Raw genomic sequence first — 26312 nt, 5'->3', positions numbered from 1 at the left:
ATAAGGGTACTTTATTTTGGTGGCACAAATACCAAAAATACCATAGAGTCTATACTCTCCTAAGTAATACACAAATATATACACTAGTATGCAGAAATAGGCCAAAACAATTGTTAGAAAACAAATCAAATAGTGAAAATCACAATAGTTAGAAATGGGCCTGGGGTAGCACAAACCATATACTAAGAAAGTGGAATGCACAAGTCAGTCCCCCACCTAGGAAAGTGTAGTGTGTAGAGGGGAGCTGGGAGTACTAGGAAAGGCCAAAGGTAAGTACCACGACCCAACCCAGCGACCAGGAAAACAGGAGTAAATCACAGTTTCCCAGAACACACAGAGAAGTAAAGAAGAATATTGCAAAACCCAGAAGAAACTGCAAGCCACCAATAGTGGATTCCTGGACCAAAGGACCTGTGGAAAATGGGGACCAAGTCCAAGAACCACAGGAAAGTCCAGGAAGGGCAGGAGACTGTACCAACCTGGATGAATCGGCAAAAGGTGAACCACCGGTGAAAAGAAGAGTCAGCACTGCACCCAAGAAGATGAAGTTGGTTTCCTGGAGGCTGCAGGTGATGTCCAAAGCCTGATGGAGGATTGCCGTCAGGTTTGTGTCATCGGAGTCCGCAAACAAGCTTTAGCACACTCAAAGCTTGCTGTGAGTGGACCAGGAAGGACCAGTTGGACTCCACCCAGGAGAGGGAGTCAGAGGGGGCCCTCAACAACACAGAGAGTCCACAGAAGACCAGGCAGCACCCACAGAAGTCCCACAGGACTGGTACAAGAAAGTCACAGATGAGGCCCATGCAGCACCACAAAAAAGGCTCCCACGCCGCCAGAGAAACACTCAGGGAGCTGTGTGTCGCAGGAAGGAGTGCTGGGGCTGGAGCTTCAAGTTGTACAAAGATCTTGAAGGAAGAATACCAAGGAGCGTTGGCAGCTGCAAATGACACAGTGCATGGGGGTACTGTCCTACGTGGTCAGGAAAGGGCTTACCTTCACCCAAGTTGGACAGTTGGAATAGAGGACGGTCGGGACCAATTCAGTCTACAACCTGTGATGCAGGATCCATGCAGCTCAGCAGGGGAGGGGATACAGGCAGCCGGTTGTCATGGCAGTTGGTGCCTGCAGAAGCAGGGGAATGACTCCTTCACTCCAAGGGAGATTCCTTCTTATGCAGGCTGAAGACGAACTGTCCTCAGAGGATGCACGACTAGGGAAATGTTGCAGTTGCTGAAAGACCCCAGAGATCCAATGTTGCAGAAGGCGTCTTGCTTCTTTGTTGCAGCTTGTAGGGTCCTGAAGAGTCCAGATGCAGTTTCTTCAGTCAGAAGTAGAGGGAGCAAAGGATACCTGCTGGAGTCTTGCAATCCGAATCTGAAAACACCCAAAGGGCAGACCCTAAATAGCCCTGAAAGGAGGATTGGTCACCTAGCTGAGTGACCACCTATCAGGATGGGGCTCTGACGTCACCTGCTGGCACTGGCCAATCAGATGCTCCCAGAGTTCCCTGTCAATCTTGATTCCAAGATGACAAAACCCAGGGACCCTCTGGAGAAGGTCTAAGCACCATCCCGGGATGTGATGGACAGGGGAGTGGTCACTCTCCTTTCCTTTGCCCAGTTTCGCGCCAGAGCAGGGACTCGGTGTCCCTGAACCGGTGTAGACTGGTTTATGCAAGGAGGGCACCAAGTGTGCCATTCAAAGCATTTCCAGTGGCCTGGGAGGATATTTCTCCACTGCCTGCAACACATATTTTCAAAGGGAAAGGGTGTAACACCCCTCTCCCAAAGGAAATCCTTTGTTCTTCCTTCCTGGGCTCGAGCTTCTCAAGCAACAGGAGGGGAGAAACCTGTCTGGGAGGTGGCAGTATCTTGGGCTGCCTGGAATCCCTCAGAAGGCTGTAATGGCAATATTGGGAATCCTCTAAGGCACTCCCAGAGTGCATGGAGTCATACAACCAAAGCTTGCAAAAGCCTTGGGGTATGATTCCAACAGTACATGTGTAAAGTGGCGTCCCGGAACTCATAAAGTCCTAGAAAATGGACCTGGAGTTCGTGGGGGCATCTCTGCTAGTGTTGGGGTACCCTCACACACAGGTACTTTGCACCCTGCCCTCTGGGCTGGAAGGCCTGCCATAGGGGTGACTTATAAGTAACCTTGTGTAGTGAAAAGTGGCAGAGAAAGGGTGTTTGCACCTTTTCACGCAGGCCGCAGGCTGCAGTGGCAGTCTTGCAGAACCCTTTGCTTGGGCTCTTTATTGGTGACAAAATATATGCAGTAGCCCATTGGGATCCCCTGGAACACCAATGCCCTGGGTACCTCGGCACCATGCACTAGGGACTTCTAATGGGACACCAGTGTGCCAATTGTGGGTGAAATACAGTGATACCAGTTACCAACAACTACATTTAGGGGAGAGAGCATCACTACAGAGGTCCTGGTTAGCAGGATCCCAGTAGACACAGTCAAACACACTGACAAACAGGCCAAAAGTGGGGGTAGCCAAGGTAGAACGAGGCAACTTTCCTACACAATAGCAATATAGTCATTGGCAAAGGGTGGTGGGGCTTGGAGCCCAACTGTGCAGCTTCTCACATCATGGGTTGCAGAGATGTCAATTGTATTATATCGCGCTGGAGGGCTCACCTCCTCAGGTGCCTGGCAAAGAATGATGGGAATTGGGGCCCTTAGTACAGCTTCTCGCATTAAAGAATGATCATTTCGTCTGTAGCAAAAGTATTGCAAATTTAATTACGAAGCAAAGCGCCTGTGGTTCTTTTGTGGCTATTCACAATAAATTCTGAACATCAATTCTTTAAAGCGATCATAGTTGTGAATATGTTTGTATTATTTCATTTTATATAAGGTCATCAACATGTTTTACTGTTATGAATTAATAGGGAAAATCTTGCCAACCCTCCACAGAAACAGTTAAAGAGTTTTTTAATCAGTTCTGGGTTCTGAGGAGGGTTCACAGTTGGTTATCATTCATGAGCTCAAAATAATAACATTTGCTATTGGATTCATAAATTGATTTTAAAATGGTGAAGTGTCAGGCATCCATTGGTTCGCTCGGATATGCAGGGTATACTATCTGATTCACACTAACATCAGTGTTTTACAGATTTGTGAATAACTATACATATGTTAAATAATGTAGTTCACATTGTGAACAGAGTAAACAGATTAATGGATCCGTATGTTTAGTTGTAGGAAACACATTCTGGTAGAGGGGCACAGAGTTACAGCCACTGAGTTGTAGGGTCCAAACAATTATTGTTTTTGACTGCTAGGGTACATCATTTCTAAGGCACTGGTTTTTAGAGTACATAAAGTGGGAGACGCCCTACTGTGGGAAAACTGGAATTGTGTGCAATGGGGTGTAGAACACACAGAATGGCCAGAATTGAGATGCAAGGCACTAAATGTGGTTAGCGATAAGGTATCTGGCACACCCAGCTATGCAGTGAGTTTCAGGGCACACAAAAGGAACAGAGGATGAAGAGTGGTGAAAGGAACTCCAGGTGGTAAACAGTGAGATATAGGGGACACAGCATGGAAAATAATTTGGCAGAGGTTACACAAAGTGACACATAATTCAGTGTAGGTCAGACTTGTGGACTCCAACCCCTAAAATGAAAGTCCATGGTTTTGGAGCACTTGGTGCTTTGAAAGGAGACTTCACAAGGGAGACTTATGTGAAGACAATTATTCACCGTTGAGTAGAATTGAATAGAACTGAATAAATTTTTGAGCATACTAGGTGGAATTTTGTTCATGTGGAAAGTGATAAGGCATAGATATCAGGATAACTCATCTGAAAGCAGTGATGTGATTTTGGAATTTTGGCTGAAAGAATGCCAGAGGTAATTATACTAATCAGGGTTGTTACTAATTGCTAATCCTGCCAGTCTAGCATTTTATAGGGCTGAAATAACAATTAGTAATAGAATCCAGTGTGCTAAGGGTACTCCATTTTTTTCTCTTGGGATGACAGAAGTTTGAATGGACAAGATGTAATTCAAGCTGTTGAACTAAAATGCACACAACATTTTTTTATGAAAAGGAATCAACTCAGTGATGTAACACATCACTAATTAATGAGCTTACGATAATGATTATTATTGTCAGAGGAATTACTTAGGCACCAAGAAACATTTGATTATTCAATATTGAAAGAATACCGGATGTGGGAAGGAGCACTCAGGAAGTGGGCACTGATGTGGTTCTTTCATTGTAAGTTAGGTATTCCAGACAGGGCTATCATGGAAGACTAACAACCATTACAGAGAAAGGTAATGACATGTAGTGTGGATTCCTCTGTGGGAAGCATTTCCTCAGAGAGACAGTGATATATATATATATATATATATATATATATATGTAAATGTCCCCAGAGACGCTGAAACCTCTGAGTGGAGACAGCACAGTTCCAGAGGAGCTGTTCATGGAAATAGTGAACAGTAACTATGAATCAAAATGTGAGAAGAGAATATCTTTACCTTGCAGTTTTTGTAAGAGCAGAAAAGGTTTTGTAGGGCAGCCAGAAGGTTTTTCACATCTTCTTTCTAAAAGAGAATTAAAAAAAAATATGTAAAAGTAGTTTATTTATCATGCATTAGTCATCTGGTCTATATGGATTTCTCTACTGGGTCCCATAGGGATGCATAGTGCCATACTATATAACGTAGTCTTTGATGTTAAATCCAAGGATCATCACTAATGCATCATTCTGATGTCTAAATTATGAATGTCTGAATAACATTATTGGGGATGGAGTTAATGTGTCAATGTGTGTTAATATGATGCTTAAGTGTCTCTGTGTGCATCTTTGTAGCATATCCCGACTACACCTTTTTTCATAAACTTTTTTTATTAGAATTTCAATATACAACAGAATTCAAAATTAAACAGTGACATTTCCTATATGAAGCAAGCATATGTGACACATTAGGTAAAATACGTCCTTCCTAAAACTTTTAAAGGGTTTACACTTTATATGGACATCTACATCAAAATCTCACTTTTGAGAATGTTGTATTAGGACACATATCCTCATTTTCAGTGAATGTTATTCATTGAAGTTACTCTTAGCAAATGTGATAGCACTTTATAGGCTTCGCTGAACACTCCCTTCTTTGCATGGAGCTACTTATAAAATGATCTCTCGAACAGTTCAGAACTTAAAATCTCACAAAAATTGATCCTGATAGAAGCTACAAATTAGTACACACAATACACTAATTTAAAATGTTTACTTTTTTCAAGTATTGCTATCAGCAACACCTTTTAAATGGTGGAACTTACCAGAATTGTTTCAAGACAGTTTGTGTTGGGGACATTACCACCACTGGGTGGGCGTACATGACCTGAAACAATAATAAAAGCGTGTAAGTGCCTCTCTCAGAAATATGCTGCAGTGTGGGATAAAGCCAATTACATTTTTTGCAAGCACGTTATATATTTTCCTTTCATCTACACTGTCTCAGATACTGCTTTGGATATACTTTAAAACAATACAGACAATACATTGTTCAATATCAAGATCACGTTGAAGCAGTAAAGTTATAAAAGTCCAACACCTCTAAGTAATCTTTGGTCATTACCAGTAATGACCAAAGATTACTTAGTAGGACAAGTGGGTAATTGCCATATTGGCCATAAGATTGTTATGTCCAAATAGAATGAGCCTAAATTATACAACAGAGCATCTCCATTGGCCAGACATAAAATCTATGAACTATCCCACACTACATTAAAAAATATGGGATTCTGACACTATTCTTCAATCTCTCCATTTCCACTTTATGGGTTTAGGAATGACTGAACACCAAATTTACTATTCTAAAGACTTAACATTCAGCTGAAAACATTGTACTAAGTGCACAAAGCATGTGTAACTGGATCACAGAGCTACTTCTGTGTTACCAACAGTGACACAATAACTTGTAAGAGATCATTTCAGTGATTTCCTTCTAATATGATTTTGATTAGATTTTAATTTTTAGTGCATGCATTTACTTTGAGGACCTCAGTCATTATTACAAGACACTTTATGCTATGAACTGTACTATCCTCGGTTTGATTAACATAATCATGACCACCATGTTGGCGAACAAAACCTAGAACAAAAATATAAACACAAGACTTCAGTCTACAATGTGTTGCTACTGGTATTGTTCAAATACTCGAACGCAAATAGATTTGTGTAGTCAACAAAATATATTTTTCTTTTCACACATTCACTCACTTACTTTTAGAATTGATGTATCAATCTTTATATACACACATTGGTCCAGAATATAAACAGCATTATCCTTCTAAAAGCATTAGAGGTCAAGTCATAACATCAGTTGGTCGGCTTAAAACATTCTTTATAACACACACATTATTTTGAAAACAATGTATGTAACAGTTAGCTGCTAAAGCTATTCTAAATGTAAAAAGGATGCATGATTGAATAGAAGTGATACTTCTATAGAGCCTGTAGTGATAACATATTCTGTAGGAGATCATTTGAGTGATTTGCTTCTGAACTACAGTTCATATCATAATTATCGGGGAATGGACACTGTGCATGCAGATCATTCGTTTTGATTCCATAAAGTACAACAACATTTTTGGAATTATTCCTGTTTATTGTCCATAAAATATTATTGAATTTGTTTGAAATTGGTAACATGGAACTCAGTTGGAAACTCCACTTTCAGTGAAATCCTGTGTAACAAGGGCTGCGAGAGTTAATAACAAGCTTGAGGGGTAAGAAGTAAGCCTAATGATAAAAGCAGCTGTTCGCCATGGATATACTATCCATTATCAGTTCTAGGATCACTTTAGCATCCCTATAGAATTAGTAATAATCAATTCAGTATATTGGAGGTTTGGCTTTATAGAGCATGTGGACCTTTCGTCATATAATCAGATTCAAATTTATTGGCTCAGAAATTGGTATATGTGCCTTTTTGGGGCCTTATGTTTATTGGGTTTCTAAGCAAGTTAGTTATGAATCTGCCATTAGCCCTTTCAATACTAAATACTTTCTTCATGAACACATGCAACCCTTTCGTGGATATCGATTCACCAAAATACTAGATATAAAGTGACATCACACACCTTCTAATCCCTGACATCGGACGTTTGACTTCTCATCCTACCTTTTGCCCTTGATCTCCCTCTTATTTGCTATTGGTGGCGTCAGGGCAAGGAGCTAGGCTTAAAATGTCTGCACGGGCTTAGAAATGTATACTAATCCTGACTGCCGCCTTCGGACAGACTTCACCAAAGAACTGTCTACTTGGAATAACTCTCCCCAGGCTGTGATATATGTTTCTTGGTGCATTGCGTCACCTCTAAACAGAACGCTGCAGAATACGGACAAACACAGTCTGTTCCGGTCTGGATGCAGTTATGATAATTATACTGTGCCGTCATTTTCTGACAGGTTTCAAGAAAATCTGCTGCCTGTTTGAAATTTAGAAAGTAACTCCTGGAAATGGGAAATAAACTGCAAACCTTCTCCTCCAAATACCTGCAGCATGTGGAACCCTTTCTCTCTGGGCGCAACCCTTGACAGTTCACCCCCAATGCACCAGACACTGGCAGCAAGCCTGAACTACAGGGAGCTGTACTGGTGAACATGTAATGCTATGGGTGGTGTGAATCTCAGTATCCCCCGCTTACTATGTTTCAAATTCCCATCATTCAACTTGCATGACGCCACTTCCTTGGAAGTTCAATAAATCTACTCTGTTAGGAACTGCAGGCGTGGGAGGTGAAAGAAGGTGCCAGTTAACACATTAACAGACAATTAAATGCAGACCATCGTTTAATTACCATTACAAAGCACTCTATAAAATATAAGTTAGTTACCATAGCAAGTGCTAACGCCCAGTAGCAGGAACACCACAGCAATCTTCATGACTGAGAGATGAGATGATATTGAGTATTTGGCAGCAATACTCTGTTCCAACTCTTGGTGAATCCATCAATGCAGGGCACCTACATTTATACTGGAAGCATCACCTCTGAGTCCTCCCAGAACACCACACCATAGATCAAATGACCACTTTATCAGATTCAATCTTGCCAATACGCTCAAGTGAGGATAACTTAAAAGGTGCCTGTTTCACTAACTTTTGTTCCCTTTTCAACTAGGAAACCTCAGGTGTGACTTTCGTGTCTATATTTGTTGTTCCCTGTGGAAAAAGCACTTATGCATAAGGAATAACAGATTATTCGTCAAAGAAGGAATTAAATCTAAAAACAAACAGACATGGTATTATTTTTCTCTTTCTACCCCCCTGTTTTCTTAAGTAATCAATTGCATTAGCAGCTAATGTACGTGGGATGGTGTGTGTTTTTCTACTTTCCGGGATTGTTATTTGTTAGGGATTAAGCATACATTTTCTGCAGCAAAATCATTGGAAAGGATTCACTAGCTTCCCCAAACCCACCACACTTAACCAGCCTTAGTGTCTAAAAGTCTCTTGCAGCAAGGACTTCTCTCTGGATAAACTATTTCAATCATTCTGTCTGAATTATGCCGGATGTAGTGACATATGTTTTGTTCGATTTACTTTAGAAACTGCCCCTTCCTTAGGGCTAGATTGGAAGTCCCAATAGCTGTGATCTGCTACTCAATACATATTTAAATACATCATAGTATGTCACAAGATATGAGAGTGTTATTTCCTGCAGCAGCAAACCATGTGCCCCTCAAAGACCAACTGCATTCATTAATACAAAAGAGGATATCTTCTGACCATTTGCTTAATCCCATACTTAGAAATCATTGATTCTCATGTGGGATTTTATGGCAAGAACTGAAATAAGCATTATTGTATTTCTGATCATACCAGAAAAGAAAAACATGACTACTTGACAATATAAAATGCACAGATTTCACGAAAGTAATTTGCCTGTGCACTTATGCTTAGATCAGGCATTTAGAGACTCCCTTACCTCAATTTAACTACGTTCACATGGCAGCTCCTGTTTCCTTCACTTTTTAGTGATTAAATATATTTGTTTTTTAACTTTATTTTGCACTGCTACTTACTTGCACAACCTCTTCATCCACGTCTGGATACCTCTGCTTCATTCTCATACTTGCCATCCATTCTTACCTGTCCTAGTAACACACTCCCACCCTGTCATATTTCATGGCTTCTTTTGAGACATTTCACTGGGTCTTTCCAACCGTCTCTCTTTGTTTGCTGAATTTTACTAAAGCATGCAGGACAAGCTTGATTGCTGACCAGCATCAACTTGGGAGACCACATATTTTTGGTAGCACTTAGACTCTTCTTCCAGGGCCACCTCATAATCTATGTTTGAGAAACCAGAGCTTTTTGCTGTGTCCCCCCACTTTTTGCCCCCACTTTTGACTACTATATGCTGGTTTCCTGACTCTGAGGGTGCCCTGAGCTCTGCTAACCAGACCCAGGGCCTGGTCTCTGATTAAAGGTATATGCAAAGTAGTCATAATTATAACTGGCATGACAACCTACCTGTACATTCCTAGTATTTAGTAGGGTGTGTAGGTTTAGAGGCCCAGCAGATTTAATGCACTTAGTGTGCACTGCTGTGTGCCCTGCTGTCACTTTAAAAGCCAGCCTTGTTAGCAGGCTGATTTTAAAGTAAATTTATATACAAATTCGACTTTGGAATTAAAGTGCTTCCAAAGTTTCAAACTACCTTATTCCATTCAGCATATATGTCACCCCTAAGGTCTCCTCTAGGTGCCCCAGGGACAGGGTGCCTTGTAACAATAAGCAGGAACATTATGAAATGTGTTTTATATGCCTTGGTGAACGAAAAAAACACCAATTTAGTTTTCCCCATTGTAGTACATGAGCTCCATAGTTTAAAATGGGAATACATTATTAAAGTATAATTAGTGCTAGGAAAGAGCTATAACTGTCATTATTAGACTTAAAATGATAGAATACATCCAACAACTTGTAACTGTTAAATTTCTTACAACTACCACAGAAAAGAAGCAATAGAACTCGCTTTTCTGATGAACCAACATCCAGCCTTCCAGCAGTTCTTCTTTGATTGGCCAGCCTCTGCCAGGCTGGGCCAAGCTGCCTTAAGGTCTCATTTAGGTCTTGGCATAGGTGATACTCTGTCACAAACATGACGGATATCCCATCCACTATATTACGATCTTCAAAGGAGATAATGGGATTGTAATACGGCAGCCGGAATATCCGTCCTGTTTGTGATTGAGTATTTCTCTCTCACAAGACCTAAATCAGTCCCTTAATGAGGTGTGAAGTGGCCTGCATTGAGACAAAGATACATCTGGTGGGTAGAGATCATAGTTAGGACAAGACCCAGAATCACTCTCAAGTCCTGCCACCCCAGCTGGACGGGATCCCAGTAAATAGATTAGCAGAGGGGCTGGAAGGGGAACGTTATGGAAATTAGGCCACACCAGTGGATTGGCTTAGCCATAGGTTAACGCCAAGGCAAGACTTTCTCCATTTTGGATTTTGAAAGAATAGTGCTTTTGGGATTGATTTTTGCCACACTTCACAGGAAGTCGTTACCCCAGAGTGTGACAGCCGGCACCCCATTGGCCAGGGGTGCCCCCTGCTTGTCAGCCCAATAACACTGAATAAGTATGGGAGAGTAGCCCAGTAACTCAGATCACTGTCTGCAACTACAAAGGGAAGAAGGACTGCCCTGCAGGAGCCCTGGTCTGAACCACAAAACACTGCACTCTGCTTGACTGCACCTGCTACACAGTGAGGAACTACAGCTCAGACCAAGTCCTGACTTCCAGAAGTGAAGGAGTGGACTCCCTGAAAGCAATAGTTTAGAAGAGCGTCACCTGCAACTTCCGCACCAACAAGGACCCAGCTGTCCAGCTTCAAGTGGACTTTTTGCCAGGTGCATTCTGGGAAATGTAGTCCCAACATCTCAAGGGCCATCTCAGAGTTTCTAGACCCGTGGGTTGGTGTTGTGGACCACTGGAGACCCAAAGGAGAACTTCTAGAAGGAGACCCAGAATTGTGGGGCAATTTTGGAAAAAGGCTGCATAAGGTGACTGACCTGTTGAGGAGAGGCAAGCCACAACCCTGCCTGAATTTCAGGTTCACCCCGCACAAACTCCAGAGCTTTTTCCCGACAATGAGACTTCCAGGAGTTGACCGGGAGCTCACACTTAGCCAAGTCGATGACGTTGTATAGAATCCTGGGCTGATGAGGAGCATCACCCCAAAAGGAGAGGAAGAGCTCCAGAAAAATGAATAAGTCCGAAGGTAAAACTTTGACTGAGGCCTCCTGCTCCGTATATCCGAGTTGGGCTCCATTGCGGTCAGCCTCAAATTGTGACTTGGTACCAGTCAAGTGTGGGCAGATGTCCTCAGTTGGCACTGATTTTTTTAGGCACTAAAAAGCACATTGTTTGATCTATTCTTTACAAATTCATAACTCCAGTTCCCTACATTGGACTTGTTTTGGTATCTGTTTTATTCATAGAAATATAAGCTATATTTAGAAACTGGTGTCGGTTTGTATTAATCAATCAATCAATCAGGGGATTTGTTAAGCGCACTACTCACCCATGAGGGCTCAAGGTGCTGAGGAGGTGAGGGAGGAGAAGGTGAGGGGGAGGGAGGTGCTGCTGCTGCTCGAACAGCCAGGTCTTGAGAAGTTTCCTGAAGGTAAGGATGTCCTTCGTCTGGCGCGGGTGGGTGGGAAGTGTGTTCCACGTTTTGACGGCAAGGTGCTGTGCAGTGCTTTGTGAGTGTGGGTGAGGAGTTTAAAGGTGATTCTCTTGTTGACTGGGAGCAAGTGCAAGTTTTTCAGGTGGTCTGTGATGCGGCAGTGGTGGCAGATGTCTAGGATGAGGTGTGCGGAGGCATTCTGGATGCGTTGCAGCCTCTTCTGGAGTTTGGCCATGGTTCCTGCGTAGCGGGCATTGCCGTAGTCCAGTTTGCTGCTGATGAGGGCTTGGGTGACTGTTCTTCTGGTTTTGGTGGGTATCCATTTGTAGATCTTTTGGAGAATGTGGAGAGTGTTGAAGCAGGAGGAGGAGATGGCGTTGACTTGCTGGGTCATGGACAGTGAGGGGTCCAAGATGAATCCTAGTTTCCGTGCATGATCGGTGGGAATCAGAGCGGTTCAAAGAGCGGCAGGCCACCAGAAGTCATCCCATGTGGAGGGGGGGGAGCCGAAGATAAGGACTTCCATCTTGTTGGAATTGAGTTTGAGGCAGCTGCTCTTCATCCATTTGGCGATGGCCTTCATTCCTTCGTGGAGGTAGGTCTTGGCGGAGTCTTTGGTGAGGGAAAGGATCAGCTGGGTATCATCAGCGTATGAGATGATGTTGAGGTTGTGGGATCGGCGATGTTAGCGAGCCGGCCATGTAGTAGTTGAAGAGGGTCGGGCTGAGGGACAAACCCTGGGGTATGCCGCAGATGATTTCGGTGGTCTCCAAGCGGAATGGGGTGATGCACACTCTCCGGGTTCTGCCGGCGAGAAAGGAGGTGACCCAAACCAGGGCTCTGTCGCAGATTCCAGCATTGCTGAGGTGTGAGTGTATGGTGTGGCGGCAGACGGTGTTGAACCTGGCCGAGAGGTCCAGGAGGACGAGGGCACCGGCTTAGCCGCTGTCCAGTATGGATCTGATGCCGGCGGGGGCGGCGATGAGGGCGGTTTCGGTGCTGTGGTTGCTGCGGAATCCGGATTGGGAAGGGTTCAGGGTGCGGTTCTCCTCTAGGATGCGGGTGAGTTGTCTGTTGACGGCCTTCTCAATGACTTTTGCCTGGAAGGGGAGGAAGGAGATAGGCCGGATGTTCTTGAGGTCCTTTGGGTCCGTCTTGGGTTTTTTGAGGAAGGCGTTGATCTCAGCGTGTTTCCAGCTCTCCGGGAAAGTGGCGGACTCGAAGGAGCTGTTGATGATCTTCCGTAGTTGGGGTGCGATGACGGAGCTTGCTTTGTTGAGGATGTGGTGAGGGCAGGGGTCAGATGGAGAGCCGAAGTGGATGGTGTTCATGATTTTGATGGTGTCGGTGTCATTGACGGGAGTCCAGTAGAGCAGGAGGTTGGTCGGAGGTGAATCTGTGGTGTTGGTGGTTGCCGGGGGGGTCTGGGTGCTGAAGCTGTCATGGATGTCTGCAGTCTTGCAGTGAAAGTAGGAGGCTAGAGAGTCACAGAGGTCTTCGGATTGTGGGATGTCATTGACATTGGAGCTGGGGTTGGGGTTGGAGAGTTCCTTCACGACTTTGAAGAGCTCCTTGTGGCTGTGTGCGTTGTTGTTGATTCGGTCTTGGAAAGCGGTTCTTTTGGCAGCTGGGATGAGTTGGTGGTGTCTATGGATGGCATTTTTGAAGGCTGTGTGGTTGTCCAGAATCTGATCTTGGCGCCATTTTCTCTTGAGTTTTCAGCAACTTTGCTTAGATTTGTGGAGGTCGGCAGTAAACCAGAAGGCCTTTCTGTTGGTGCTTCAATTGGAGGGATTCTTGATTGGGGCAAGAGTATTGGCACAGGTGTTGACCCATTGCCTGAAGTTGCGGGCAGCTGCATTAGTGTCGGTGGTGTCGATGGGTGGGTTCTGGGAGAGGGTCACGATAATTTGGTCTTCGGTGACCTTGTTCCAACTGCGGTGGGGGATCCGTTGTAGGTGGTGGTGTGTTGTGGGTTTCTTCAGGGAGAAGTGGATGCAGTGGTGGTCTGTCCAGTGGAGTTCAGTGGGGTGGCTGAAAGAGACGTGATAGCTGGCAGAGAAAATAGGGTCGAGTGTGCGTCCTGGGGAGTGGGTTGGTGTTGACACGAGCTGTTTGAGGCAGAGGTTGAAGAGGTTGTCGAGCAGGGTGGAGGTGTTGTTGTCGTTGGTGTTCTCGAGGAGGAAGTTTCAGTCTCCGAAGAGTATGTAGTCAGTGGATGTGAGAGCGTGAGTGCTGATGATGTCGGTAATGGAGTGGCTGAACTGCTGTCGTGGCCTGTAGACGAGGATCCCTCAGACAGTGGTGTTTGGGTCAGTGTGGATTTGGAAGTGCAGGCGTTTGGTGGTGCTGAGGGTGTCTTCAGGGTTGGTCGTTGGTGTTCTTGTAGATGATGGTGATGCATCCTCCTGGTTTGTTGGAGCGGTCCCTATGGGTGATCTTGCAGCCATCCGGGATGGCTATGGTGATGTCAGGTGCTGAGGAGGGGTTCATCCAGGTCTCGGTCAGGAAGGCAACATCTGGGGTGGCTGAGTCGAGTAGATTCCAAACCTCTACTGCGTGCTTGTGGACAGAACAGGTGTTGAGGTGGATACATCTGAGATGGTTGCGTCCTGCCTTGGTGGGTGGGTTGTTAACGTGGAGGCTGGTAAAGGTGCAATTCTGTCAGGAGAAGAGTCCGCGGGTGGTCTGCGGGGAGGCTTGAAGGCAATCAGGAGAACGGCCATTGTTGAGAGCGCGGATGGTGGCGGCAGCATAGTGAAGACGTGCGTGGCGTATCACTTATTTAATGTATTGGTGTTTTTAAATGCTTTACAGCCTGTCTCCTCGCAGTCAAGCTACCAAGGGTTGAGCAAAGATTAATTTATAGAGACTCTGACTGGACCTTATATGTGATTGTGGCCTTATTGCTAGCTGTGCGTACCTACCTGCATTTATTAATAAACCACCTTCCAACACTTTCATTCACTGCTAGGAATAAAATACCAATTGCTACTTAAGTGACCATTTTGTTTCTCTCCTCAAGGTCAGTCTTAACTTTCCTGACATTGATTGCTTAGTCCTCCCTCTATCCCCTCTGGAGATCACACCCTATTAGCCTTAGATGCTTGTTAGTTGAATGAAGTATTTGACTTCATAATATTTCTTCACACTCACTCCCCTAATTGTCAATGGGCTACAGTGGCCAAATCATTCAAAACTGAATAGTGAAGCTCTTCACTGAAACAAAGTTCAATTCTATTTGGACTCTGGTTAATGGTAAGTTCTGTTCTATCCCAGAAATGTACCTTGACTTACCTTGCTATTTTGCATGAAGAAGAACCCCAACAAAAGCTTGTATATGTCCCTTAAAATGTACAAAGACTGTCTTCTGAATATCTTATCTAGAAATGTTTTTACATGATAGAGGAGTCATACTCAAAGAATATGTAAGTGGACATCCTCCCTAGCTGGGTCCACCAAAAGATTGGTTTTAGCTAGAAAATGTCACTCTTTCCTTAATCAAATTTAAATCAAGCTTTTCAACCTGGACATCTCTGAGTTGAGCCCATCCGCAAAGGACCTGATCCAAAACTTGACACTAATCCTGCAAAGTGAAAGGAGGCCCACTGAAAACAATGGGAGCCTCATTTAAACACTTACCTTAGGCAGTATTTAAAAATGATGCTGAAACTGGTGCAGTGCAATTTCATAGATTCCACTCCACCACTTTTCTGAGACTCCTAATGCCGGAATGCCTCTTGAAGTGGTGGCTAATGGCCCCCTTCCAACATTTAAATAGCCCCAAGGAGTTGGTGTTCCTCATCTGAGAATGTGTGACGGACCCCCTTCATTGTTTACTTTCAGACCTGGGGACGTGGCGCTCTCTGGGGGCCACCATGTCGCCCCCATTAATTGAATACATTTCCTGGGAAGGTGGTTGTGCCTGGGGCCAGGGATCAGTAATGAACCCCCTCCATGATTTAATTTCAGCCCCAGGGAAGTGGCAGTCTCTCGGGCTGTGGGGGCACCAAACAGCCCCCTTCAATCAATTAAATTGCCCTGGAGCGGTCTCCAGGGCGGCATGGACCACCCTGCATGCTCTTCACAGTTAGCCCCAGGGAGGTGGTGGTCCCCTGGGCTGTGGTGGAGGCTGCACAGGCCTCCCCAATTGAAATTAATATTTTTCCCAGGGAGGTGGTAGTCCCCAGGGCTAATATAAGACCTGTGAGAGGGGCCCTGTGCGCCTCCTCCTCTTTCAATTCCCCAATCTCCCCAAGACCTGGCCCATTCAGGGACATTTTTAATTAAAATGTGGAGGGAGACTGTCCTTTTTTTGAAAATGTTGGGAAATTCTACAGATTAAAAAAAAATGCCTTTTAGCCTTTGCGTGGTCCGTGAGGGACCCCTAGACCAAGGCTAGGGGCTCAGGGTGACCCTTCTCTGGCGCCTTTTCTTTTTTTTCTTTTTTGTCTGCGACTCAACTGAAGTGCAACTGAAGCTTTGTCCCCAGATGTATGCCGGCACTTCCTTGATGAACCTTTGGCAGCCAATCAGATATCAGCACGGGGACAGTTGAATTGACTGAGGATCTGCATCCCTAGATAGCTATATTTTTTACCTTTAATATCTCTAAACACTACTGAACGGATTTACAGCAAATCACAAAAACCATGCTCTCTGGACGAAGAGCTAGCTTTTTACCAAATTAGGTGTAATTCTGTCCAGCAGTGCAGGGTGTAGTTGTGTTAAAAAATGTTTTAATCCATTTGACATAGAATGGGGATAAAGTGTTTTGGAACCCCATTTTCTCGGCACCTGCTTGACGGATCACCCCCAAAGCAACTGAACCAACTAAAGTATAAGCTTTGAAAATTTCACAATGATTCGTCAAGTGGCATAAAAGTTTTGTAAAAAAAAAAAAACGCTCTGTCTATAGACAAAATTTGTCCTAACTATAACTACCTACTAGGGATTCATATCTCTTCATTGTTTTTGGTAAACATTCCCACACAACTAAATGTATTAATTGATTTTACATTCAGTCATGCATATGTCTACTTATTTGGCTTCAGAGCCAAAAAGATAAGGAGTCCGATTTTCCCATAGACACAGAATGGGTAAAACCCTTTGATACATTTGGACCTTAGAAACTAAACAATCTGAATTATATGGAGAAGGCACATTAACACATAATGGTCAGAAAATACACCAAGAAGCAGCCACTGCATATTTCACATTAATCATGCAACAATTTAAAAGGAGTTGTTTCGGTATTCGCTGCATGGGACAACTATCCTTCCTTTGATGCAGGGTGAGATGAAGATCAAAAATTATAATAAAAAGAAAGTGCAGAGTGCATACCTGTCAACATCAGCCATCAACAAGGTAAAGAACAGTGGGCAGTGGGGGTGGGGTAGTGGGTGAAAAGTGAATGGAAATAGAGAGAGAAAAAAGCTGTTGCTCGAGAGTGGAGCCAATGAAAACATGTGGGAGAGCAGGAATACTCATTGTAGGAGGCTGGCCTGGTTTGTAGTGGGTACCTTGGGTACTTACACCTTATACCAAGACTAGTTATCCCTTATTAGTGAAATGTAGTAGTGTTCTAGCAGCTTAGGCTGATAGAGGTAGCTAAAGCAGAGCATCTTAGGCTGAACTAGGAGACGCGCAAAGCTCCTGCAATACCACTTATAGTACACAGTACTTATACATACCTAAAGACAATACTCACTGTTACCAAAAATAAAGGTATTTATTTGGATGGCACAGTACCAAAAATATCTTAGAGACAATACTCCTTCTGGAGGTAAGTATTATACACAATATATACACTAGACACCAATATTAGATGAGTAAATAGTCATAGGACAATGCAAACAGTAGGAAATCCAATAGAATGCAATTGGAGATAATAGGTCTAGGGGCAATATAAACCACATACTAAGAAAGTGGAATGTGAATCACAAATTCCCCCCTAGACAAGTGAGTGTGTGCAGAAGCGCTGGGAGAGTAAGAATACCGTAAAGGTAAGTAAATTAACCCACCCAGAGCCCAGAAAAGCAGGAGTAAAGTACAGCAAGTTTCCTTAGGACACACTGCGCCTCGTTTTGGGGATTTTGCAGCAGCCAACCAAGTCTAGAAAGAACAATTGCTGGATTGTTGGACCTGAAGACCTGCAAAGTACAGAAGTCGAGAGAAGTTCCAGGAAGGACAGGACCCCCTGCCAGTCCAGAAGAAGGTGCAAAAGAAGAGCCCCTAGTTAGTTGAAGACTGCAGAAATACACCCTAGGAAGATGCCAGCGGGTTCCTGCATAGTGCAAAAGATGTTCCCACGGCAAGAAGATTGTTCCACATAACAGTTTGTGTTGGAAGTCGCCAACAAGCCTTGGCTACAACAAAAGTACATTTTGCGCTGGATGGACCCCTGGAGGGACCTGGGGGCCTCAACTCTGTGTGAGGAAGAAGAGGGGGCTCTCAGCACTACAGAGAGCCCTCAGGATGCCAGCCAGCACCCCCAGGAGTCACAAGATTCGGGTTCAAAGGAGGTGCAAAATGCAGTTGATACAGCACAACAAAAGAAGGTCCCACGGCGCCAGAGAACAACTCAGTGAGTTGAGCATCACAGGACGGAGTGCTGAGGACCTGGGCCAGGCTGCGCACATAGGAATTTTGCAAAGAGTGCACAGAGGCCTCAGGAGGCGAAGAAGATGCAGTACACAGGGGTACCATCGCTATCAGGCAAGGCAAGGTCTTACATCCTCCAAATTGAGCCAGCAGGACCTCAGGATAGTCTACGTCGATGATCTCCACCCCCTGTGTCCCTAGGAGCACGCTCGTCGCTGTGAGAGGAGTCCCAGGGTACTGGGCGTCGTCTTGGAAGGTGCCTGCTGGGAGCTGCCCAGACCCCAGTGTAGGAGGCTGGCCTGGCTTATAGTGGGTACCTTGTGGTACTTACACCGTGTGCCAGGTCCAGTTATCCCTTATTAGTAGATTAGAGGTGTTCTAGCAGCTTAGGCTGACAGAGGTAGCTATAGCAGAGCAGCTTAGGCTGAACTAGGAGACATGCAAAGCACCTACTATACCACTTACATCAATTAGCACTATATCATAAGAAAACACAATACTCAGAGTTACTAAAAATAAAGGTACTTTATTTTAGTGACAATCTACCAAAAGTATCTCAGAGGATACCCTCACTTAGGAGGTAAGTAATATACACACATTATATGTACACAATAGGATGCAATAGGTAGATATAGGCCTTGGGGAAACACAAAATATATACTCCAAAAGTGGAATGGGAATCACGAATGGACCCCAGGCCTATGGGAGGAAAGTAATATACACAAAATATACACACACACCACAATCAGGTAAGTACACAGTTAGAAACGTAGTGCAAATACTGAAGAACACAATAAAATGCAATAGGAGAAAATAGGCCTTGGGGCAGCACAAACCATGTACTCCAAAAGTGGAATGCGAACTACGAATGGACCCCAGGCCTAGTGTAGTGTGTAGAGGGTCACTGGGAGTGTGAGAAAACACTAAGGGTGTCCAAGATACCCCACCACAAGACCCTGAAGAGTAGGAGTAAAGTTACCCTACTACCCCAGAAAGACAGTAAAGTCAAGATAGGGGATTTTGCAAGAACAACAACTGACTGCAAAGCACTGAAGACAGATTCCTGGACCTGAGGACCTACAAGGAAGGGGACCAAGTCCAAGAGTCACACAAGTGTCCAAGGGGGGCAGGAGCCCACTAAACCACGAATGAAGGTGCAAAAGGGCTGCCTCCGGGTGGAAGAAGCCAAAGATTCTACAACAACGGAAGGTGCCAGGAACTTCTCCTTTGGTCAGAAGATGTCCCACGGCGTGCAGAGTTGTTTCCACGCAGAAATACTGCAAGCAAGCCTTGCTAGCTACAAGTCGTGTTTGAAGATTTTGGGTGCTGCCAGGGCCCAGGAAGGACCAGGAGGTCGCCCCTTGCAAGAGGAGACAGAGGGGGCACTCAGCAACACAGAGAGATCACGCAAAAGCAGGCAGCACGAGCAGAAGCACCTAAACAGGCATTCAGAAGTTCTGAGCACGACGGTCAACTCAGTACAAGAAAAGGGAGTCCCACGAAGTCGGAGTCTAACTCAGTGAGTTGGGCAATGCAGGATGGAGTTCTGGGGACCTGGACTAGGCTGTGCACAAAGGAAGTCTTGCAAAAGTGCACAGAAGCCCTAGCAGCTGTAGTTCACGCAGTACACAGGATTACTGTCTGGCGTGGGGAGGCAAGGACTTACCTCCACCAAATTTGGACAGAAGGGCCACTGGACTGTCGGGGACACTTGGACCCAGCTCCTGTGTTCCAGGGACCATGCTCGTCAGGATGAGAGGGGACCCAGAGGACCGGTTACCCAGAAGTCTGGTGTCTGCGTTGGCAGGGGGAAGATTCCATCGACCCATAGGAGATTTCTTCTTGGCTTCCAGTGCAGGGTGAAGCAAGACAGCCCTCAGAGCATGCACCACCAGGAAACAGTAGAGAAAGCCGGCAGGATGAGGCAATACAATGTTGTTGGTAGTCTTCTTGCTACTTTGTTGCGGTTTTGCAGGCGTCCTGGAGCAGTCAACAGTCGATCCTTGGCAGAAGTCAATGGGGGAAGAGGGAAGTGCAGAGGAACTCTGGTGAGCTCTTGCATTCGTTATCTGGTGAGATACCCACAGGAGAGACCCTAAGTAGCCCTCAGAGGAGGATTGGCTACAGCGAAAGGTAAGCACCTATCAGGAGGGGTCTCTGACGTCACCTGCTGGCACTGGCCACTCATAGGTGTCCATTGTGCCCTCACACCTCTGCATCCAAGATGGCAGAGGTCTGGGACACACTGGAGGAGCTCTGGGCACCTCCCCTGGGAGGTGCTGGTCAGGGGAGTGGTCACTCCCCTTTCCTTTGTCCAGTTTCGTGCCAGAGCAGGGCTGGGGGGATCCCTGAAACGGTGCAGTCTGACTTATGCAAGGAGGGCACCATCTGTGCCCTTCAAAGCATTTCCAGAGGTCAGGAGAGACTACTCCTCTCAGGTCCTTCACACCTATTTCCAAAGGGAGAGGTTGTAACTCCCTCTCTCAGAGAAAATACTTTGTTCTGCCTTCCAGGGACTGGGCTGCCCAGGCCCCAGGGGGGCAGAAACCTGTCTGAGGGTTGGCAGCAGCGGTAGCTGCAGAGAAAACCCCGGAAAGTTAGTTTGGCAGTACCCAGGCTCTATGCTGGAGACCCGGGGATTCATGGAATAGTCCCCCAATACCAGAAAGGTATTGGGGTGACAATTCCATGATCCTAGACATGTTACATGGCCATGTTCGGAGTTACCATGATGGCGCTACATATAGGTATTGACCTATATGTAGTGCACGCGTGTATTGGTGTCCCCGCACTCACAAAGTCTGGGGAAATTGCCCTGAACAATGGGGGGGTACCTTGGCTAGTGCCAGGGTGCCCTCACAATTGGGGCCAGATGTAGCAAATTCCGGCATTGCGGCTCGCAAATTGCGAGTCTGCAATGGCGGATGCAGGATGGTGTCTCTGACACCATCTGCGAATCGCAAGGGGGTCGCAAAGGCCCACCTCATTAATATTAATGAGGTGGGTCACAATTTGCGACCCCCATGCGAGTCGCAGCACTCAGGATCCCAGTTAGCAGGATCCCAGTGAGACAGTAAAAACACCCTGACATTCTAGGAAGGTAGCCTCTTTCTAGTCTTGTTACCCCCACTTTTGGCATGTTTGTGAGTATATGTCAGGGTGTTTTTACTGTCTCACTGGGATCCTGATAGCCAGGGGCCAGTGCTCATAGTGAAAACCCTATGTTGTCAGTATGTTTGATATGTGTCACTGGGATCCTGATAGCCAGGACCCTAGTACTCATAAGTTTGTGGCCTATTTGTGTTCCCTGTGTGGTGCCTAACTGTATCACTGAGGCTCTGCTACCCAGAACTTCAGTGTTTATGCGTTCTCTGCTTTTAAAATTGTCACTGCAGGCTAGTGACTAATTTTACCAATTCGCATTGGCACACTGGAACACCCTTATAATTCCCTAGTATATGGTACCTAGGTACCCAGGGTATTAGGGTTCCAGGAGCTCCATATGGGCTGCAGCATTTCTATTGCCACCCATAGGGAGCTCAGACTGTAGTGAATCCTAGTTTGTTTTAACGGGTTAACAGGAGTTAGCTTAGCCGTAGGCTTGTAAACTCGTGCCCCCGTCACCCAGTGACTTTTAACCTACTTAGCTTGCTCTGTCTTAGTCCATTTAATTATTTATTTCCTTTAAGATGGCGGCCTTGTTTATAGTTAGGCCACTTGTTATGGGTTTTATTATCAGTGTCACTGCGCCAAGGCGTCAAGATCAAGCACGAAAGACAAACATACAGTAGGTATTCACAATTAGGGATTTTCCCTCTCTATACTTTCGAGGGATTGTTGATATTAATTGCCGTCCCAAGCATGCCTGTTATCTATTGTTATGGATAACACTTATGTCAGGGGACCTTGTAGATCTGTATAAATACAACACACTTTTAGACAGATAATCAGAGGGATTCCGACCAGAGGGCATCGCCACCGTCACTGATACTGATGCTGCAGTCATCTTGACGCTGACCCAGTCTTCGTGTCCCTGCGGAGTCTGAGATAGAGACCTCATTCCAAGGTAACGAGGGTTGGGGGCTCCTCTCATGGACACGGCTTTGGCAGATTAGGTTTAACAAACCCAGCTCTCCTTTTAGGTAGGAGGTTAGACCTATTCTCCTTAGGGTATTAGGGCTTATTCCATCTTATACATATACATATATTTTTCTCATATATTGCATATTGGTGGGGGTCTTTATAACAATGACTCTCTTCTTCACAATAATATTGCTTGGTATATTCATTATCTTAATCATTGCAGTTCCTGCAACTTATCACAAATTGCAGTTATGTTGAATAAAAACTATTATAACTTTACTGCATCTGTGTTATTGCCTTTGTTTGGATGAGACATAATAAATCTGTGAGAAAAGGGTAATTTCCGTTTAACCACGACAACCCTGAGAGATCTTACTTTGAGTCCATGCGTAAGCGACTGCTACAAATCACCTTTTACTATTGTGTTTCTGGTGAGGTACTGCTAGTAAGCCGGTAAGGTTTGGACAACAGTTACAACTAGTTGTAGGAAGAAACTTAGTCACCTACAAACGAAAGTACTGTCATCCTGAGACCAGCAGTCTTGCTCAGAGCAAGAGTCCAAACTACGACAAGACAATTCTTACACAGGACTGCCACTGCAGCCTGAGAGAAATAACGTCCACGTTATTTCACAGCCATTTTTCACTGCACTTAAGTAACTTATAAGTCACCTATATGTTTAACCCTCACGTGGTGAAGGTTAGGTGCAAAGTTACTTAGTGTGTGGGCACCCTGACACTAGCCAAGGGGCCCCCACATTGTTCAGGGCAAATTCCCCGGACTTTGTGAGTGCGGGGACACCATTACCTATATGTAGAGTCACCATGGTAACTCCGAACATGGCCATGTAACATGTCTAGGATCATGGAATTGTCCCCCCAATACCATTCTGGTATTGGGGGACAATTCCATGCATCACCGGGTCTCCAGCACATAGTCAAGGTACTGCAAAGCTAACTTTCCGGGGTCTCCACTGCAGTTACTGCTGCTGCCAAACCCTCAGACAGGTTTCTGCCCCCCTGGGGCCTGGGCCACCTGGTCCCAGGAAGGAAGAACAAAGGATTTCCTCTGAGAGAGGGTTTTACACCCTCTCCCTTTGTAAATTGGTGTGAAGGGCTGGGGAGGAGTAGCCTCCCCCAGCCTCTGGAAATGCTTTGATGGGCACAGATGGAGCCCTCTCTGCATAAGCCAGTCCACACTGGTTCAGGGATCCCCCAGCCCTGCTCTGGCACAAAGCTGGACAAAGGAAAGGGGAGTGACCACTCCCCTGACCTGCACCTCCCAGGGGAGGTGCCCATAGCTCCTCCAGTGTGTCCCAGACCTCTGCCATCTTGGATGCAGAGGTGTGAGGGCACAATGGACAGCTCTGAGGGGCCAGTGCCAGCACGTGACATCAGAGACCCCTCCTGATGGGTGCTTACCTTTCTCAGTAGCCAATCCTCCTCTGTGGGCTTTTTAGGGTCTCACCTGTGGGCATCTCACCAAATAACAAATGCAAGGGCTCACCAGAGTTCTTCTGCACTTCCCTCTTCGACTTCTGCAAGGATCGACCGCTGACTGCTCCAGGATGCCTGCATAACTGCAACAAAGTAGCAAGAAGACTACCAGCAACATTGTAGCGCCTCATCCAGCCGGCTTTCTCAACTGTTTCCTGGTGGTGCATGCTCTGAGGGCTGTCTGCCTTCACCCTGCGCTGGAAGCCAAGAAGAAATTTCCTGTGGGTCGACGGAATCTTCCACCTGCCACCGCAGGCACCAAACTTCTGCATCACCGGTCTTCTGGGTCCCCTGTCATCCTGACGAGCGTGGTCCCTGGAACACAGGAGCTGGGTCCAAGTGTCTCCCACAGTCCAGTGGCCCTTCTGTCCAAATTTGATGGAGGTAAGTCCTTGCGTTCCCACACCAGACAGTAATCCTGTGTACTGCGTGAACTGCAGCTGCTTGGGCTTCTGTGCACTTTTGCAAGACTTCCTTCGTGCACAGCCTATCCTAGGTCCCCAGGACTCTGTCCTGCATTGTCCAGCTTGCTGAGTTGGACTCCGACGTTGTGGGACCCTCTATTGTGACTCTGAGTCGACCGATGTCCTCAGATATTCTAAGTGCCTGTTCAAGTACATCTGCAGGCGCTGCCTGCTTCTGTGTGGGCTCTCTGATTTGCTGAGTGCCCCCTCTGTCTCCTCCTCCAAGGGGAGACCTCCTGGTCCTTCCTGGGCCTTAGCAGCACCCAAACTCCTTAACCACAACTCTTGCAGCTAGCAAGGCTTGTTTGTGGTCTTTCTGCACGGAAACAACTCTGCATCCTCCAGCACGCAATGGGATTTCTTCTGACCAAAGGAGAAGTTCCTTGCACCTTCCGTTGTTGCAGAATCTTTGGCTTCTTCCACCCAGAGGCTTCCCTTTTGCACCTTCATCCGGGGTTTAGTGGGCTCCTGCCCTACCTGGACACTTGTGTGACTCTTGGACTTGATCCCCTTCCTTTACAGGTCATCAGGTTCAGGAATCCGTCTTCCGTGTTTTGCTGGCAGTTGTTGTCCTTGCAGAATCCCCTATCTCGACTTTACTGTCTTTCTGGGGTAGTAGGGTAAATTCCTCCTACTTTTCAGGGTCTTGGGGTGAGGTATATTGGACACCTTTAGTGTTTTCTTACACTCCCAGCAACCCTCTACACACTACACTAGGCCTGGGGTCGCATTCCACTTTTGGAGTATATGGTTTGTGTTGCCCCTAGGCCTATTTCTCCCTATTGCATTCTATTGAGATTCTACAGTGTTTGCACTACTTTTCTAACTGTTACTTACCTGTTTTTGGTTTGTGTGCATATAATTTGTGTATATTACTTACATCGTAAGGGAGTGTATCCTCTGAGATACTTTTGGCATATTGTCACTAAAATAAAGTACCTTTATTTTTAGTAACTCTGAGTATTGTGTTTTCTTATGATATAGTGCTATATGATATATGTGGTATAGTAGGAGCTGTGCATGTCTCCTAGTTCAGCCTAAGCTGCTCTGCTATAGCTACATCTATCAGCCTAAGCTGCTAGAACACTACTAATCTACTAATAAGGTATACCTGAACCTGGCACAAGGTGTAAGTACCACAAAGTACCCACTATAAGCCAGGCCAGCCTCCAACAAACATTAAAGCCAGTCAAGCAGAGTCCAGCAGCAAAGGTGGCAGCAAATCAGCAGTGTCTACTGGAGAGGTGAGAGTCCGCATTCCCTGGTGCCGTGTTCTGGGCTGGGGATGATATAGATAAGTGCTTTGAGTTATCTATGAGGGCCCATATGGTTCCAGAAGAGCACAGGGGGTGCTGCTTATAGAAATACATGCCTCCAGAGGTAAGGGACACACTCCTGACTCTAGAGGTAGAGGACCAGCTACGTATATCCCCATGAAGGCCATTCTTCTTTCTAAGTTTGGGTTGAGCCCTGAAAAGTATAGACAGAAGTTCAGGGGCAGCCACAAGCTTCCCAAACAGACTACGGTGGACTTTCTGGTTAATACTTGCAAGGAACTGAAGGACTGGGTGAGAGGTGGATTGTTAGAAATGGGGTCTTTGGTTGGCAGTCAGGTTACCCCCCGTCCAAGCAAGGACCCTCACTCTAGTCAGGGTAAGTCACACACAATCCAAATTATCCTGTGCCCACCCTCTGGTACCTTGGCACTGAGCTGTCAGGCTTAACGTAGAAAGCAATGTGTAAAGTATTTGTGCAATAAATCATTCAATAACACAGTAGAACACCACAAAAATACATGACACAGTGTTTCGAAAAATATAGAATATTTATCTGAGTAAATGCAGGTCAAAGCGATCAAGATTTGATAAGCACAGTGAGATATCACTTTAGAAAATGATAAAAAGAGTCTTTAAAAAACAACAAGTGTCTCTTGCAAGCACAACTTACCTGGTTTGTGTTCAATTTCTCCACAAGGGACCACAGAGAAG

At 45.5% G+C, this 26312-nt stretch overlaps 1 protein-coding gene across 1 annotated transcript in view; it reads right to left on the bottom strand.

Annotated features, from left to right (window-relative positions):
- LOC138260833 (ranaspumin-like) overlaps window positions 1-7989 on the bottom strand; it is a 55188-nt gene extending 47199 nt beyond the window's left edge. Inside the window, exons 1-3 of the mRNA XM_069209258.1 lie at window positions 7870-7989; window positions 5308-5369; window positions 4503-4568 (exon numbers count right to left, since the gene is read on the bottom strand). Of these exons, the coding sequence (XP_069065359.1) occupies window positions 4503-4568; window positions 5308-5369; window positions 7870-7918 (177 nt within the window). The 5' untranslated portion in view covers window positions 7919-7989. The remainder of the gene's footprint in view (window positions 1-4502; window positions 4569-5307; window positions 5370-7869) is intronic.
- Between the last annotated feature and the right edge of the window lie 18323 nt (window positions 7990-26312).

The sequence above is a fragment of the Pleurodeles waltl genome, chromosome 10 (genome assembly GCF_031143425.1).
Source record: "Pleurodeles waltl isolate 20211129_DDA chromosome 10, aPleWal1.hap1.20221129, whole genome shotgun sequence".
Taxonomy (NCBI): Eukaryota; Metazoa; Chordata; class Amphibia; order Caudata; family Salamandridae; genus Pleurodeles; species Pleurodeles waltl.
This window is presented reverse-complemented; position numbering and strand designations above follow the sequence as displayed.